This window comes from Capra hircus, chromosome 8 (assembly GCF_001704415.2).
Source record: "Capra hircus breed San Clemente chromosome 8, ASM170441v1, whole genome shotgun sequence".
Classification (NCBI taxonomy): domain Eukaryota; kingdom Metazoa; phylum Chordata; class Mammalia; order Artiodactyla; family Bovidae; genus Capra; species Capra hircus.
The window spans coordinates 101,279,321-101,295,561 of record NC_030815.1 but is presented as its reverse complement, the minus strand read 5'-3'; the positions used below and the strand labels follow the sequence as shown (position 1 = coordinate 101,295,561).

The following is a 16,241-nucleotide window of genomic DNA, read 5'->3' as shown; positions in this document are numbered from 1 at the left end:
GGTGAGAGATGCGACGCTTTCCGGAGGGCTTAACACCTGAAATTGTGTTTTCAAGTCTGTGGGAGTTTGACAGGAAAAATTTTGTAACAGTATGTTTCAGTATAGTTTCCAAGGATGCATTATGTTTTTTAAAGGGTATGAAGAAGAAAAAGGAAGAAAAGAAATATTATATGCAAGGGCCAAATAGATGTCAGCTTAGGAAGAACTGACCTTCCTGGAACAAAATCCTTATCTAGGCTCTGCTTCTATTTATTCTACTTCTTATAATTATTTAGTGACTTTCCCCTTTAAAAAAAAAACTGAGGTATAATTCATTAAACCACAAAATGCCCTCTTTTAAAGGGTACAATTCAGTGGTTTTCAGTATAATTCAAAATAGTTGTGCAACAATCTCCACTACTCGATTTTAGAACCTCCCTTTAACCCTCAAAAGAAACCCGATATCCAATGTCAGTTATTCCCATTACTTTTTTTTTTTTTTTTGAGGCCTTTATTTATTACTTTGTAAAACCTGATGGATGACTTTTCTTGATGACACTGAGTTTCTTGCAGAGTCACAGTTTCACAGAAACACCAGTGGACTTTAGGTAGGGCAGAAGCTTTAGCAAGTTTGGGGGTATCAGCAGTTATCCAGTGCTTGCCTGGAACCAGAAGATTATAAATCCCAGTTCTTGAATTCTGAGAAATTCCTGGGACTTGGTGTTCATTGTGCTCTGCAGGGTTCAAGTCAAGTTGAGGAGCTGTTGCAGGTAGGCCTCCTTGGATGTCACTGAGTATAGATGAGGGCTGAGCTGCAGCAGTTCTGGTGCTGGAGAACCCACAGACGTTCTGGTCCCCAGGCTGCCCCCGGAATGACTCCTGGTGATCCTGGAAACTCTGCGATGAGCCGCAACCCAGAGGAAGACGCTCTATGGCACTTGCAGCATGAGGGCATTCCAAAATGCCGGAGGCCTGGACAAAGGCGTTGCTGTCCCTCGTGATGGTCTTCATTTCTTCACATCCTTGCCAACACTGGATAATATCAGTAACAGTCCCCATCTTAAATGGGTGTTTGTGTTCCTCTAATGTGGCTTCCTAAGATGTAAGGTCCTGAGCTGAATTTGGCATTTGAGGAGGGACTGTGCCCTCTGTTTTAGAGCATTTAAATGAAAGAAGAGAGTGAAAAAGTTGGCTTAAAACTCAACATTCAGAAAACTAAGATTATAGCATCCGGTCCCATCACTTCATGGCAAATAGATGGGGAAACAGTGGAAACAGTGGTTGCCTTTGTTTTTATGGGCTCCAAAATCACTGCAGATGGCGATTGCAGCAGTGAAATTAAAAGACACTTGCTCCTTGGAAGGAAAGTTATGACCAACCTAGACAGCATATTAAAAAGCAGAGACATTACTTTGCCAACAAAGGTCCGTCTAGTCAAGGCTATGGTTTATCCAGTGGTCATGTATGGATGTGAGAGTTGGACTATAAAGAAAGCTGAGCACCGAAGAATTGATGCTTTTGAACTGTGGTGTTGGAGAAGACTCTTGAGAGTCCCTTGGACTGCAAGGAGATCCAACCAGTCCATCCTACAGGAGACCAGTCCTGGGTGTTCATTGGAAGGACTGATGTTGAGGCTGAAACTCCAATACTTTGGCCACCTCATGCGAAGAGCTGACTGATTGGAAAAGACCCTGATGCTGGGAGGGATTGAGGGCAGGAGGAGAAGGGGACGACAGAGGATGGGATGGTTGGATGGCATCATTGACTCGATGGACATGGGTTTGGGTGGACTCCGGTAGTTGGTGATGGATAGGGAGGCCTGGCGTGCTGAGGTTCGTGGGGTTACAAAGAGTTGGACATGACTGAGCTGCTGAACTGAACTGAAATCTAGCATTTAAATCAAGCCGTGTGGCCACTCCCCTGCCTCTAGCCAAGAACCCCCTGCAAGGATGTGTATGTGTGCACGCTCATTCTTCATGGTCAGGGTCAGGCGTGGGTTATGAAGGAGTGGCTTGTGCTCTAGGGAGAGCTGAGTCAGTAGAGAGGCGAGGCCCATTCACAAATTGGCTAACAAGTGTTGAGGACCAAAGATCAAGCAGGCACTGTGTTAAGTGCTTTCCACATGTTTTATTTAATCTGTGCCAAAAACCCCTACTGTAATTAACTTCATTTTACAGAAGTGGTTTGGAAAGGTTAAAGAACAGACATTAGTACAACTAGTAGGTAGCAGAATCAATTCTCCAACCTGGGTCTGTTTGACTTTCAAATCCATGAAAGAATTTTAAATATAGAACATCAGGGCTCTGGGATAAGGTCAGAGTGTCCTGCTCGGTTTTGCTTTATTTTCTACCAAAGTATGATTCTGGCTGTGGATAAAGTTAAATAATCTTATATATAGAATGAGGCATAGGGAATTTTCTCCCTTGATTAGTTAACTATGTTAATACGGTTGCTCAGAACATTTTTTTTCTTCACAAACAAACATGTTATAACCTTGGAGACCCAATGGAATCTACCACTACGTGGGGAGTTTGTCCTGTTGAGCTTAACGTGATGACCTTAACATGTCTATCCAGTCAAGATCTAGAACAGTTTAGTAAAGGTAGGCTTTGGGAGCATTAGGAAGTAGCAGAGGATTAAATGTGAAAATCATGTCATACTCATCTCGGTGATATATGGTAAATACATCTAGACTTCCTTAAGGCAATTGATGTTCCTGACAATCTCTGTGGACAAGACAGAGAATTATTGATTGGATGATGTTAAAATTAGATTGTAAAGGAAGAAACAGTGTGGTGTAGTGTTTAAGGATATGGTCTCAGGAGCCAGACCCCTGGCTTCTGATTCTAGCCTTTCCACCATTTAACCTGCATGGCTTCACGTTAACCATTCTGTGCTTCAGTTACTTCATCTGTAAAACGGGGATAATAATAGCATCAACCTCCCAGGGTTTTTGTGAAGAATAAATAAGATGGAAAATAATCATTAATAAGTAACAAAGTGTTTAGAACAGTGCTTGACGTGCACAAGATGACATGCAGGAGTTATCGTTATTAACAGTCATTATAACAATTATTGTTATTAGGCTGTTGAATGACTATACACAAAGCAAATGGATTAATGCCTGCAGTGACTCATACAGAGCTAATCAGTATCTAGAAACTCCAAGTGTTTTCCATACCACTGCATTTTTGCCTTATAATACTTGGGCCTTTAATTTTTAGTAGCCCCTGAAAAATTAATTTATTCCTACTCACTACTTTTTAGGAATCTGGGGCAGGTGGACAGGCTGGAAAATGGTTTCTGTGTTAAAAATGTATACATAAACACATTTTACAAATTCCTCGGCGGGGGCGGGGGGGAGTCTTACTAAGCTAAGATGATAGATCCAGTCTAGGAACACAGTGCTGAAATCATTTCTAAAGTCTGTCCTAGATTGAGATTGATTTTAAGAATCCTTTCTTAACAGTTACCCAAACTTCCATGATTTTGTTATCAACAATGTTTGTTGGGTTTGCCTGGTGGCTCAGTTGAATCTGCCTGCCAATTCAGGAGACATGGGTTTGATCCCTGATCTGGGAAGATCCCACAGGCAAATAAGCCCATGTGCCACAACTATTGAGCTTGTGCTCTAGAGCCCGGGAGCTGCAACTGCTGAAGTCTGTGCTCCCTAGAGCCCGTGGTCCCTAGAGCCTGTGCTCCCTGCTCCAAAACAACAAAAGCTGCGGTGATGAGGAACCTGGACACCTCAGCTAGAGAGTAGCCCCTGTTCGCTGCAACTAGAGGAAAAGCCCACAGAGCAACAAAGACCCAGCACAGCCAAAAATAGATAAGTTAACAACATTGTAGAAGAAAGAGCAAAAAGCAATGTTTGTTTGACTGGTTTCGCTTCTTGCCACCCTTTGTTGTGTTTTATGATGTCTTCTCCTTTCTTGACAATATTTATTCTGATTTTTTTTTTTTGTCAGTAGTGTGGTTCTTGAGATCATTCATGTTCTAAAATGTCATTCCCTTCCTTAAATATAGCACGATGTTTTGCTCTGCTTTCCTTAGAACTCTGTACATATTACTTCTGTGCTATCTGGCATTTAGTGTTTCAGACAAGAAGTCCTGGGTCAGATTGCTTCTCTTTTCCTCATAAATTACTATTCCCTTCTCTCAGGAGGTTTATAGATTTTTCTCTTCTTCCTTGAAACCCAGAATGACTCATTTCTCAACATTCATGCCTGTCACCTTAAAAGGCTATTTTTTATTTGAATACAAAACTGGAGCGTTTTTTTTGACATTAAATTTTTATATATTTACTCCATTTTCTTCCGTAATTCCTTTTAAATAGATATTGAATGTTTGGGGTCTGTCCTCATATTATTTTTTTGTCCCATAATTTCTATCTTAGATAATTAATTTTTCTATGTGTTTTGGAGAATTCCTTGAGTTGAAATTTGTGCATTTATTTTCAGTGCCTCTATTGAGCTTTCATTTTTGGCATTCATATTTTGCTTTTAATTTCCAAGACTTCATTTTTTTTCCCCTCAGAAATTCCCTTTTTCATTAATACAGTATCTTCTTCACCTTATTTGGATTTCAGCATCTCTTCCTATGTCAGGAGTGTCTTAGTTAACTCTACTCCTCCCACCCCACAATGCCCCCCAAATTTAGTGGTTTAAAACAACAATTTATTATTTGCTACAGTTCTGTGGCTAGCTGGTTTTGTCACTTGTGTACAGATATTCAAGTGGTGGCTGGTCTAGGCTGGGCTGATGAAAGAAAGCCTCTCTCACCTACGGCTCAGTTGGAGTGTGTGTGTGTGTGTGCAGTTGTGTCCGACTCTTTGCGACCCTATGGACTGTAGCTCTCCAGGCTCCTCTGACCACGGCGTGGAATTTTCCAGACAAGAATACTGGAGTGGGTTGCCATTTCCTACTCCAGGAGCTCTAGCCATGTCTCTTGCGTCTCCTGTGTTGGCAGGCGGATTCTTTACCACCAGCGTCACCTGGACCTTGATTCTAGCTGTCAAGCAGGCCACCTTAGTTCTCCTTCACGCAGTATCTCGTCTTTAGGGCCTCTCTGACTGGCCTGTCTCCCAAGCACCGCAGCCTGGGTTTTCTGTAGCGTGGACACTGGATTCCAGCTGAGGGAGAGAGGAAGCTGCCAGGCGTCGCCTAAGGCGATGTCCAGAGCAGGCGCCATGTTGCTTCTGCCAAGTTCCGTTGGACAAAGCCAGTCTCAAGAGCGGCTCAAGAGGAGGGGAAATGGATTCCATTCTTGATGGGAAGAGAGGCAAGAAAGGAAGGGGGAGAGTTGTTGACAGCCATCTTTGGAGTGCATTTCCCACAGAGTTTCCCAAAGATGCAGGTTGATTAGAATTGGTCCCTTGGGTCTCCTCCAGCAACTGAATGAATTACTGTTTCCCAGACAACAACCAGCTAGCAACGAGGCAGGTATTCCTTGGCCCAAAACCCCAAACCAAACAAACCAGTATAAAGACTATAGTGAATTTTAATAAAATCACTAAACAAAAATATGAAAGGATTCTGAGATTATATTCTTCCTTTTGGGCAGGGGCATTGTTAAAACGTTCTTTTTTATTTTTTAAATGAAATGATAGTGTTAGTTTTTTTGAGGAAGAAAAAGACTTTACTGGAAAATTAGAATATTGGTCAAAGAAAAGAAATGCAAGAAGGCAAAGTGGTTGTCTGAGGAGATTTTACAAATAGCTGAGGGAAGAAGAGAAGCAAAAGGTAAAGGAGAAAGGGGAAGATAATACCCAACTGAATTCAGAGTTCCAGAGAACAGCAAGGAGAGATGAGAAGGCCTTCTTAAGCGAACCATGCAAAGAAATAGAGAAAAACAATAGAATGGGAAAGACTAGAGATCTCTTCAAGAAAATTGGAGATATCAAGGGAACATTTTGTGCAAGGATGGGCATGATAAAGGACAAAAATGGTAAGATTAAGAGGAGGTGGTAAGAACACAGAAAACTGTACAAAAAAGGTCTCAGTGACCTGGATAACCATGATAGTGTGGTCACTCATCTAGAGCCAGACATCCTGGAGTGTCAAGTCAAGTGGGCCTTAGGAAGCATCACTATGAACAAAGCTAGTGGAGGTGACAGAATTCCAGGTGAGCTATTTCAAATCCTGAAACATGATGCTGTGAAAGTGCTGCACTCAATATGCCAGCAAATTTGGAAAACTCAGCAGTGTCCACAGGACTGGAAAAGGTCAGTTTTCATTCCAGTCCCAAAGAAAGGCATGCCAAAGAATGCTCAAACTGAGGTTGCACTTATTGTATATGTTAGCAAGGATATGCTCAGAATCCTTCAAGCGAGGCTTCAGCAGTGAACTTAGAATTTCCAGATGCACAAGCTGAGTTTAGAAAAGGCAGAGGAACCAGAGACCGGATTGCCAACATTTGTTGGATCATAAAGAAAACAAGGGAATTCCAGAAAAATATCTACTTCTTCTTCATTGATTACACTAAAGTCTTTGACTGTGTGGAACGCAACAAACTGGAGAATTCTTAAAGAGATGGGAATACCAGACCACCTGACTTGTCTTCTGAGAAACTTGTATGTGGGTCAGGAAGCAACAGTTAGAACCTTACATGGAACAACTGAGTGCCTCAAAATTGGGAAAGGAGTGTGACAAGGCTGTATATTGTCACCCAGCTATTTAACTACTATGCAGAGTACAGCATGCAAAATGCCAGGCTGGATGAAGCACAAGCTGGAATCAAGATTGCCAGGAGAAATAGCAACAGCATCAGATATGCAGATGATACCAACTCTAATGGCACAAAGAGGAGAGGAATTAAAGAGCCACTTGATGAGGGTAAAAGAGGAAAGTGAAAAAGCTGGCTTAAAACTCAGTATTCAAAAACTAAGATCTTGGTAGCCGGTCCCATCACTTCATGGTAAATAGAAAGGGAAAAAGTGGAAGCAGTGACAAGTTTTGTTTTCTTGGGCTCCCAAATTATTGCATACAGTGACTGCAATCATGAAATTAAAAGAATTTTACTCCTGGGAAAAAAAAGCTATGACAAACCTAGACAATATATTAAAAAGCAGAGATATCACTTTGCTGACAAAGGTCTGTCTAGTCAAAGCTATGGTTTTTCCAGTAGTTCATGTATGGATGTGGGAATTGGACCATGAAAAAGGTTGAGTGCTAAAGAATTGATGCTTTTGAATTGTGGTGCTGGAGAAGACTCTTGAGAGTTCCTTGGACTACAAGGAGATCAAGCCAGTCAATTCTAAAGGAAATCAGTCCTGAATATTCATTGGGAGGACTGATGCTGAAGCTGATGCTCCAGTACTTTGGCCACCAGATGTAAAGAGCTGACTCATTGGAAAAGACTCTGATGATGGGAAAGACAGAAGGCTAAAAGAGAAGGGGGCAACAGAGGATGAGATGATTAGATAGCATCATTGCCTCAATGGACATGAATTTGAGCAAACTTTGAGAGACAGTGGAAGACAGAGGAGCCTAGAAGTCCATGGGGTTGCAAAGAGTTGGACAGGACTTAGTAATTGAACAACAACAACAACATCAACATCAACAACAATATCAGTTCTTCCAAAATTACAGGTCTTTGAAATCCCAGAGTCTGGGAACAATCAGACGTTCTTCAGTCACACTGCCCCTTCTGTCCTCTGTCCCCCTGATAGTTCTTGCAAATGTCCTGGAAAAAGTCCCCTTTTACTTAAGGTACTTTTCTTTCTCTAAGTGAAATAGGTGTGTCTGTGGCTCTGATGGAGTTTCTAAAGCTTTTAATTTTGTTCAGTAAGCCAAGTCTGAGGGGAAAAACTGCTAACTTGCAGAAAGATTTCTTTTTTTCAGCCTCTGAATGATTGTGTGGTTTTTACTCCTGCACCTGCTACCACTGGCAATCTTCAGTCAAAGGGAAAAGTCTGCTAAGAAACATGTCTTATCCTTCTTGAAGGCTGTTTTAAGCACTTCTGGTCTTGGTAAAATTAGTGAGACCCTTCTAGGTAGCTTCTTTTCTTCTTGCCTTATGCTCGTGACACATTTTCACTCTGGTCTAAGCTGTTTTGTATTAGGAGTTCTTCAGATATTTTAACATGAAGTTGATGCCAGCCTTATTTTATAGTAATTTATTTTTTTACCATACTTATTCGGGTTCATTTTGTTGGTTTGTCAAGAGAGTTGGTAATAGTTGTTGGCTTTTATAAATTTTCAGAACACATTGACAAATATTTATTGAGCACCTGTTGGTGCCTATGATATGGACACAGGAGAAGAACTCTTAAGGAGTACAACAAATTTGTGATACAGTTACAAACAAATGCATCTACTTAAAAGTGTAGATTGAGAATGTGAGAAGTGGCTATCAGGAAGAATGGATAAAGAAGATGTGCCATGTTTATACAATGGAATATTACTCAGCCATTAAAAAGAACAAAATAAAGCCATTTGCAGCAATGTGGGTGGACCTGGAGATTGTCACACTGAGTGAAGTAAGTCAGACAGAAAAGGAGAAATAGCACACAACATCCTGAATATGTGGAATCTTAAAAAATGGTATAAATGAACTTATAAAACAGAGACTCACAAACTTTCAGAATAACCTTATGGTTGCTCGGGGGTAGGGAAGGGGATAGTTTGGGAGTTTGGGATGGACATGTACACACTGCTGTTTTTAAAGTGGATAACCAACAAGGACCTACTGTATAGTACAGGGAACTCTGCTCAGTGTTATGTGGCAGCCTGGGTGGGAGGGGAGTTTGGGGGAGAATGGATACAAGTATATGTATGGGCGAGTTCCTTCTCTGTTCACTTGAAACTATTGCAACACTGGTAATTGGCTTAACCCCAATACAAAATGAAAAGTTAAATCCCCCAGCACAAAGAAGAAATGGCTATCACAATGTCCAACCCTTTTCTCCTTTTTGTTTTTCTCTCCCTTCTTGTATGGGTCTCAAGACATAGATGAGTGTGAGGTTTCCAGCCGATGCAGGCATGGAGGGCGGTGTGTGAACACTCGTGGGAGCTATGAATGCTATTGTATGGATGGATACTTGCCAAAAGGTGGACCTGTGCCCTTCCATCCTACCAGAGATGCCACGTTATGCACAGGTGGGTTCCTGCCAAAGAATGCAGCATCCGAAGGTGAGAGTCTATTGATGACTCTCCTGCTCTGAGCCTAAGTCAATGGGTCTGTGTTGAGGATGTTGGTGGGAATTTGTGTTTTGCATATTTATAACCTATAAAATTAAATAAGTCATGATAGAGGGGGCTATGTTAAAGTTAAAAAAAACTTTAGGGATTTTTGTAGTCAATAGATATTCAGATATTAACCATTATATTAGATAGTAAACACAGCTAATCTGGTAAGAACCAGCATCTCAACAGTTACCAAGGAAGTTATAAAGGCTTATATATTTTAGGATATTGTGCAAAACGAAAGTTATACTTTTTGGGCTAGGCTTCTCTTCATTGTCGTTTAGTCCCTAAGTCATGTCTGACTTTTGTGTAACCCTGTTGACTGTAGCCCACCAGCCTCCTGTCCCTGGCATTTCCCACACAAGGATACTGGAGTGGGTTACCATTTCCTTCTTCAGGGGATCTTCCCAACTCAGGGATCGAACTCACGTCTCCTGCATTGGCCAGTGGGTTCTTTACCCCTGAGTCACTAGGGAAGCCCATGGGCTTATCTTTAGTTAGTGTAAATTAGTGAGAGCTGATTGCCAGATCCTTTCAGTTTTGTGCTGTTACTTGTGGAAGACCAGACGATTGAATAGAGACACTCGTTGGAAACGTGCCCAGAAGTCTTGTAGAAATGAGTCAGTCTGTTTTAAAATATGACTCGCGTGTGTATATGTAAGGGAATAGAGGATAAAATAAAGATGGAAAGAGATTATGTATTTTGAAAATATACGTTCATATAGTAACAAGTTTGATGTTAATTTATTTTCAGAAATAGACTGTGGGACCCCTCCTGAGATTCCAGGTGGCTATATCATAGGAAATTATACCTCTAGGCTTGGCAGTCAGGTTCATTATGCTTGCAAAGAAGGATTCTTCAGTGACTCAGAAGATACAGTTTCCAGCTGCACTGCCATGGGTACATGGGACTCCCCCAGATTAAACTGCCAAGGTGAGTTTTCCGAAGGTCCAGCTTCCCAGCTTACAGCATCTGGAGGCTGTTTTCCTATTTCTCTCTAAATCTCTTTTTGGGATAATGAATGAAGTAAATAAATCCAATAATTTCTTGTTGTTTCTACTAGGTTTTCAGTTGATTCTCTTGGTATTTAAAGGAATAATATCATCTGCTAATGATGATAATTCCATCTTTCATTTTCCCATGTTTATAATAGTCATGTTTTTCTCTTAACTAACCACTTAGCTAGTGTTTTCAGAGCAAAAGTTTAAGTATTAGTATTGACTTTGAACTTTCTTTCCTTATTCCTGACTTTCATGGGAGTGGTTTGAGTATTTCATAATCAGTCATGATTCTGGCTTTCTGATGTTACCGACATCTAGTTATGTTTTTATGTACACTGATAGAGAGCTATGTGCTAAGTTCTGTTCTAAGCACTCATTCAGTCCTTACAATATCCCTATGAATGTGTGCTATTATTATCGCACTTTACAGATGGAAAAACTGAAGCATGGAAAAGTTGAGTAATTTGTTTGAGGTTATTGAACTAGTGATAGAGCTGACATTTGAACTCAAAATTCTAGTTTCTGAGGTTGTATGCTTAATCATTCTGGTATACTCCTGTTTTTGTGATGCTGTTGGCTTCTGGTTTGTTTTCTACTTTCGTCTTCATCATTTTACCAGTTTTTGGCTATATATACATGATATTAAGGAAGTATTCATCTATTTCCATTTTTTACTGGGATTTGTATCATTTTTATCATGTCTTTTAAGCATGTATTAAAGTGAAAGTGAAAGTGAAGTCACTCAGTCGTGTCTGACTCTTTGTGACCCCATGGGCTGTAGCCTACCAGGCTCCTCTGTCCATGGGATTTTCCAGGCAATAGTCCTGGAGTGGATTGCCATTTCCTTCTCCAGGGGATCTTCCCAACCCAGGGATCGAACCCGGGTCTCCTGCATTGTAGACAGACGCTTTACCGTCTGAGCCACCAGGGAAGTCCAAGCATGTATTAAGATGATCATGTATACTTTTCTCCTTTCAACCAGTTATATGTTGGTTTATATTATTAAATTTCCTAATAATGATCAATACTAGTTGCTGGAATGGATTCTTCTGGGTCTTTGGTATTTTATTCTTTCAGTCTGGATTATATTTCCTAAATTGTATCTAAAATCCTTGCATTGATATTCATAAGTAAGATTGGTCTATTTTCTTTTCTATGCTATCTTTGGTGGTATAGTTATTAATGTTATTCTAAATTTTGAGAAAAGAAAGTGAAAGCATTTCCTTCTTTCTGTATTCTCTGGAATACAATAAACAGGATTTTTTGAAGATTTCACCTGGAAAACCATCTGGATGTGGTACTTGGGGAGAGGTAGTCCTTGGGATATTAAAAAAGAAAATGAATACTTACTGGTCCTGTTTAAGTTTCCTATTCCTTTTGACATTCATTTTGGTAATTTACATGTTCTTAAAAACATCATCAATTTCAAATTTATTTGCAGAGAGAAGGGTAAGGCACTCACTTACTTTATACTCACTTACTTTTTGATTTCCTGTAGTTATATGTGCTATACTACTGAAATATTGGAGACGGTTTCAAATGTCTATCGATAAAGAAAGAAATTAGTCAAATAAATCATAGCATATACATGAGATGGACTATTCTGTAGCTAATATGTTGAAAAGAATGTTTACTGACATAGGTATATTAACAGTATATTACTGAATTACAAACCATATGAATAATATGCCCTTAATTTTGAAAATTTTCACATATACATGTTTATGAAAAAGTTTAGAAAGCTATGCATTAAAACGTTAACTGTGCAGAGGAATTCCCTGGTGATCCAGTGGTTAGGACTCCTCACTTCCACTGCAAGGGGCACGGGTTTGGTCCCTGGTGGGTGAACCAAGCTCCTGTATTCCATGCTGCTGGGCTTAGTTGCTCAGTCTTGTCCAACTCTGTGTGACCCCATGGACTGTAGCCCTCCAGTCTCCTCTGTCAATGGGGATTCTCCAGGCAAGAATACTGAAGTGGGCTGCCATGACATCCTCCAGGGGATCTTTCCAACCCAGGGATCAAACCCAGGTCTCCTACATTGCAGGCGAGTTCTCTACTGTGTGAGTCACCAGGAACGCCCCCTGGATGCCATAGGGTGCAGCAAAAACAAAGCAAAACAAACCCTGAAAATGTTATTGAAGCAATTTTTTTTTTACGTATTAGACAAAGTAACAAAGTTGTTTCCATTTTGGAAAAAAGAAAATAAAGCAATTGTCATGGAAGCTATTGTGTATCTGAGAAACCTCAGTGATGGGCTTGGCTAAGTTAATCCTTTTGATATTCTGATTTGCGATTCAGGCGCTGATCACATTCTGATAATCGTCATCCTGGGGGTTAAGGAATTCTAAAAGTACATTTTAGTTCTCACATTGTCTTTCTGTGGATCAATTAAAATACAGAACTGAGATTAAAATGTGCCATAATGCATGTCAAAGAACTCCCTAGAGAGTTACGTAAGAAACTTCATATAAGACAATTCATATTACTTTGAAAATCAGTCGTCATCCAGATTATTGAACTGAGAATGGAGAAAGTTAATTTAGAGAAGAGTGCTTGTTCCATTCCCCAAAGAACTGTCACTTAGCAGGTCTTCATTTCTTTCTTCCCTCCGGTTATAACTGTTCCCTGTGCTTGCTGACACCCTCCCCCGTGTCACCACATGGCCACCGGCTTCTCCCTGCTGCGCTTTCTCTCTAAGCTCGCGCCTTCATGTTTATCCTTCTTCAGTCTTCTTTGGGGCTCCAGAATCTGGGCCCTGTGCCAGCCGGCACTGTATTTTTAGTTGAGCGTTATGAAGCCACAGGAATTGGGAATTCCGCTGAAAACACTAGCAAACTGTGAACTTGGATGCTGAAGAGCAGGTACTTATGAAAGGAGCAGCTGTGTGGTCCAGATGGCAGCGTGTGTGTCTGAGGATGGACTTCCCCACCAGAGAAGGCACAGTTGGCGGATCCTGCTGTTTGCCTTCTCCCAATTACTGGAGGCTCTGCTGCTGCTTTGGTGAGGGGGGATGGAGGGAGGCTGTGACATAAGTTCCCTGTTCAAGCAGGCCTCAGAAGTGGATGATGGAAGGGAAGATGACACCTTCCAAAATAGGTAAGACTTTGTGGAAACGTGCATCACACATTTCCAGCATCTCTCTGGAAAAGACAATCTCTAGCTTGCATTTCCTTTGTTGTTCAGTTTTTAAGTCATGTCTGACTCTTTGCCACCCCATGGACTGCAGCACGTCAGGCTTCCCTGTCCTTCAGTGTCTCCCAGAGTTTGCTAAATTCATGTCCATTGAGTTGGTGATGCCATCCAACCACTTCATCCTTTATTGCCCTCTTCTCCTGCCCTCCATCTTTCCCAGCATCAAGGTCTTTTCCAGTGAGTCGGCTCTTCATATCAGGTGGCCAAGCTATTGGAACTTCAGCTTCAGCATTAGTCCTTCCAGAAAATATTTGGGGTTGATTTCCCTTAGGATTGACGGATTTGATCTCCTTGCTGTCCAAGGGATTTTTAAGGGTCTTCTCAGCACCACAGTCCTAAAGTATCAATTCTTCAGTGCTCAACCTTCTTTCTGGTCCAACTCTTGACACCTGTACACAACTACTGGTAAAACCATAGCTTTGACTGGACAGACCTTCGTTGGCAAAGTGATGTCTCTGCTTTTTAATAGGCTGTCTAGGTTTGTCATAGCTCTTATTTTGCTATTACTATTATTTTTTTTTAATTTTCAGAAAAGGTGCCAGTTGTAAGTGACAGCTTAAAGAATTTGAGTTTTAAAAAATTCAGCCAAGCCAAGAGCAAGGTGAGGGAGTCACTTTAACCACATTATCATTAGCAGCAAATCCAGAGTCCAGCTCTGATGCTATACCTGATAGATCCTGTGACTAGGCAAGTCTGGAATCTGGAAGGAGAAAAACCAGATACACCATGAACTGTTCTACAAGAGTGAATTCTCAAGTATCACGTAAGAAAAACGGGTAAAACCTTAGAGAGTTCAGACGGAGAGATGGGTGGGTCAAGGTGGCATTTGCATTCTTCCGTTTGGGTAGTGACAGTGGTTAGCAGTGTAGGTGGGCCAGTTGAGGGTTCTGGGACCATCCAGGTTTGTTCCCATCATTTTGGGGGCCTTATCTTCCTTGCAGGCTGGGAGTGCTCACCAGAGTGTGTCTGGTACTGAACAATCCCTTAAGAATCCACTTAATCTTAAGCAAGAATCTTCTATGCTTGCTTCTTCTTGCTTAAAACTCCTCTAAAAACAGTGAAATGGCCACTGCACCTAGAGTCAGATCCTAACTCCTAACCATGGGTTTTTAAAAAAATATTTGTTTAATTTATCTATTTGGCTGTATGGGTTCTTAGTTGTGGCATGCAGGATCTAGTTCCCTGACTGGGGATCGAACCCAGGCTCCTTGTACTGGGAGCTCAGAGTCTTAGCCTCTGGACCACCAGGGAAGTTCCATAACCATGGATTTTGAAGCCAACATGGGTCAGGTCCTTTTGTGTTTCTGTACAGGTTACGTCTCCCAATATTCTCTCCCAACCAGTATGTCTCTTATCAGCTTCAAGGCCTTTTCTCTCTACTTGAAATAATTGCCAATCTGCTTTAAAACATTGTTATTGTGGTAGACCACACATAGTATAAAGTTCACCGTTTTAGCCATTTATAAGCCATCTATAAACGTACAGTTCAGTGGCATAAAGTGTATTCACAGTGTTGCGTGAATCACTGCTGTCCATTTGCATCATCCAAAACAGAAACTCTGTACCCATTAAAAAAGAATCCTCCATTCCTTCTCTCTCTTCTACTTTCTGTCCCTGTGAATTTGTATTATAGTTACCTCGCATGTGTGGACTCATACAATACTTGTCTTTTTATGTCTGGCTTATTTGACTTAACATAATATTTTCAAGGTTCATCCATGTTACAGCATGTATAAAACTTCATTCGTTTTTTTTCCCTTTTAGTTTCATTGAGAAGTGATTAACATGCATCACTGTATAAATTTAGGGTGTGCAGCATAATGATTTGACTTACATACACCACATCATGAAATGATTATCACTGTGAATTTAGTGCCGATTCATCATCACACACAGATACAACATTAAAAAAATAGAAATTGCGGGCAAGTCCCTGGTGGTCCAGTGGTTAGGACTCTGCACTTCCACCACAGGCAGCCCAGGTTTGATCTCTCATCGGAAAACTAAGATCTCACAGGTCAGCTAAATGAATACTTAGAAGCTACACACTGGATGTTTCCATTTAAAAACAAGAAATAGAAAAATGATAGCCTTTTTCCTTGTGATGAGAACTTTTCGGATTTACTCTCAACAATTTTCATATATAATGTATAGCAGTGTCAATTTATCACTTTGTACATTTCATGCCAAGTACTTCTTTATTTTATGTAACTGGGAGTTTGTACCTTTCGAAGAACATCATTCCTTTTTCAGGCTGAATAATTTTCTATTGTATGTATACACCACATTTTATTTCTTCATTCATCTGTTGAGGGAGGCTATGTACTTTTTGCACAGCAAGCTCCTTTTCATCTTTCAAATTTCAGCTTTGATGTCATCTCTGACATCCTCTTGGTTAGGATGTAAGTGTGTTGCTTATTATTATTTTTATGGGACAGATTGATAAAAAATCAGTCTTGGGGGACATCAAGCATGCATCTTCTTCAGTATCATCTTTCCGCCTCCTGGCACAGTGCCTGGCATACCTAAGGCCTGTGGAAGCACCCCAAACCTCCCCCAAAAGGTGGCAGAGATGATGGCAGGCATAGTGGAATTGGCTTCTGAACTGCGTCCCAGCTTATCCTGTGGCAGAGCCTTGCTGAAAGCCTGGTCTCCTCTTTTCCTGATTCCACACCTTCTTACTCTGTCTTCTGCACCTTCATGCCTGCTTCTCACCTGGCATGACATTTCTGTGTTTTGATAACCCCCAAACAAGGCTCTGGGGCTGACTCTTGGTTTCCCCATCTCCACACATGCGGCCCTCCAGGATGGATGGCATAATCCTGTGGGCTGATTGCTGAGGCAGGGTTTCTTCTTTGAGTTGGTTAACAAGGGTGGGACATG

At 41.0% G+C, this 16,241-nt stretch overlaps 1 protein-coding gene across 1 annotated transcript in view; it reads left to right on the top strand.

Annotated features, from left to right (window-relative positions):
* SUSD1 (sushi domain containing 1) overlaps nucleotides 1–16,241 on the top strand; it is a 134,935-nt gene that overhangs the window by 20,167 nt on the left and 98,527 nt on the right. Inside the window, exons 4-5 of the mRNA XM_018052598.1 lie at nucleotides 8,925–9,077; nucleotides 9,919–10,098. Of these exons, the coding sequence (XP_017908087.1) occupies nucleotides 8,925–9,077; nucleotides 9,919–10,098 (333 nt within the window). The remainder of the gene's footprint in view (nucleotides 1–8,924; nucleotides 9,078–9,918; nucleotides 10,099–16,241) is intronic.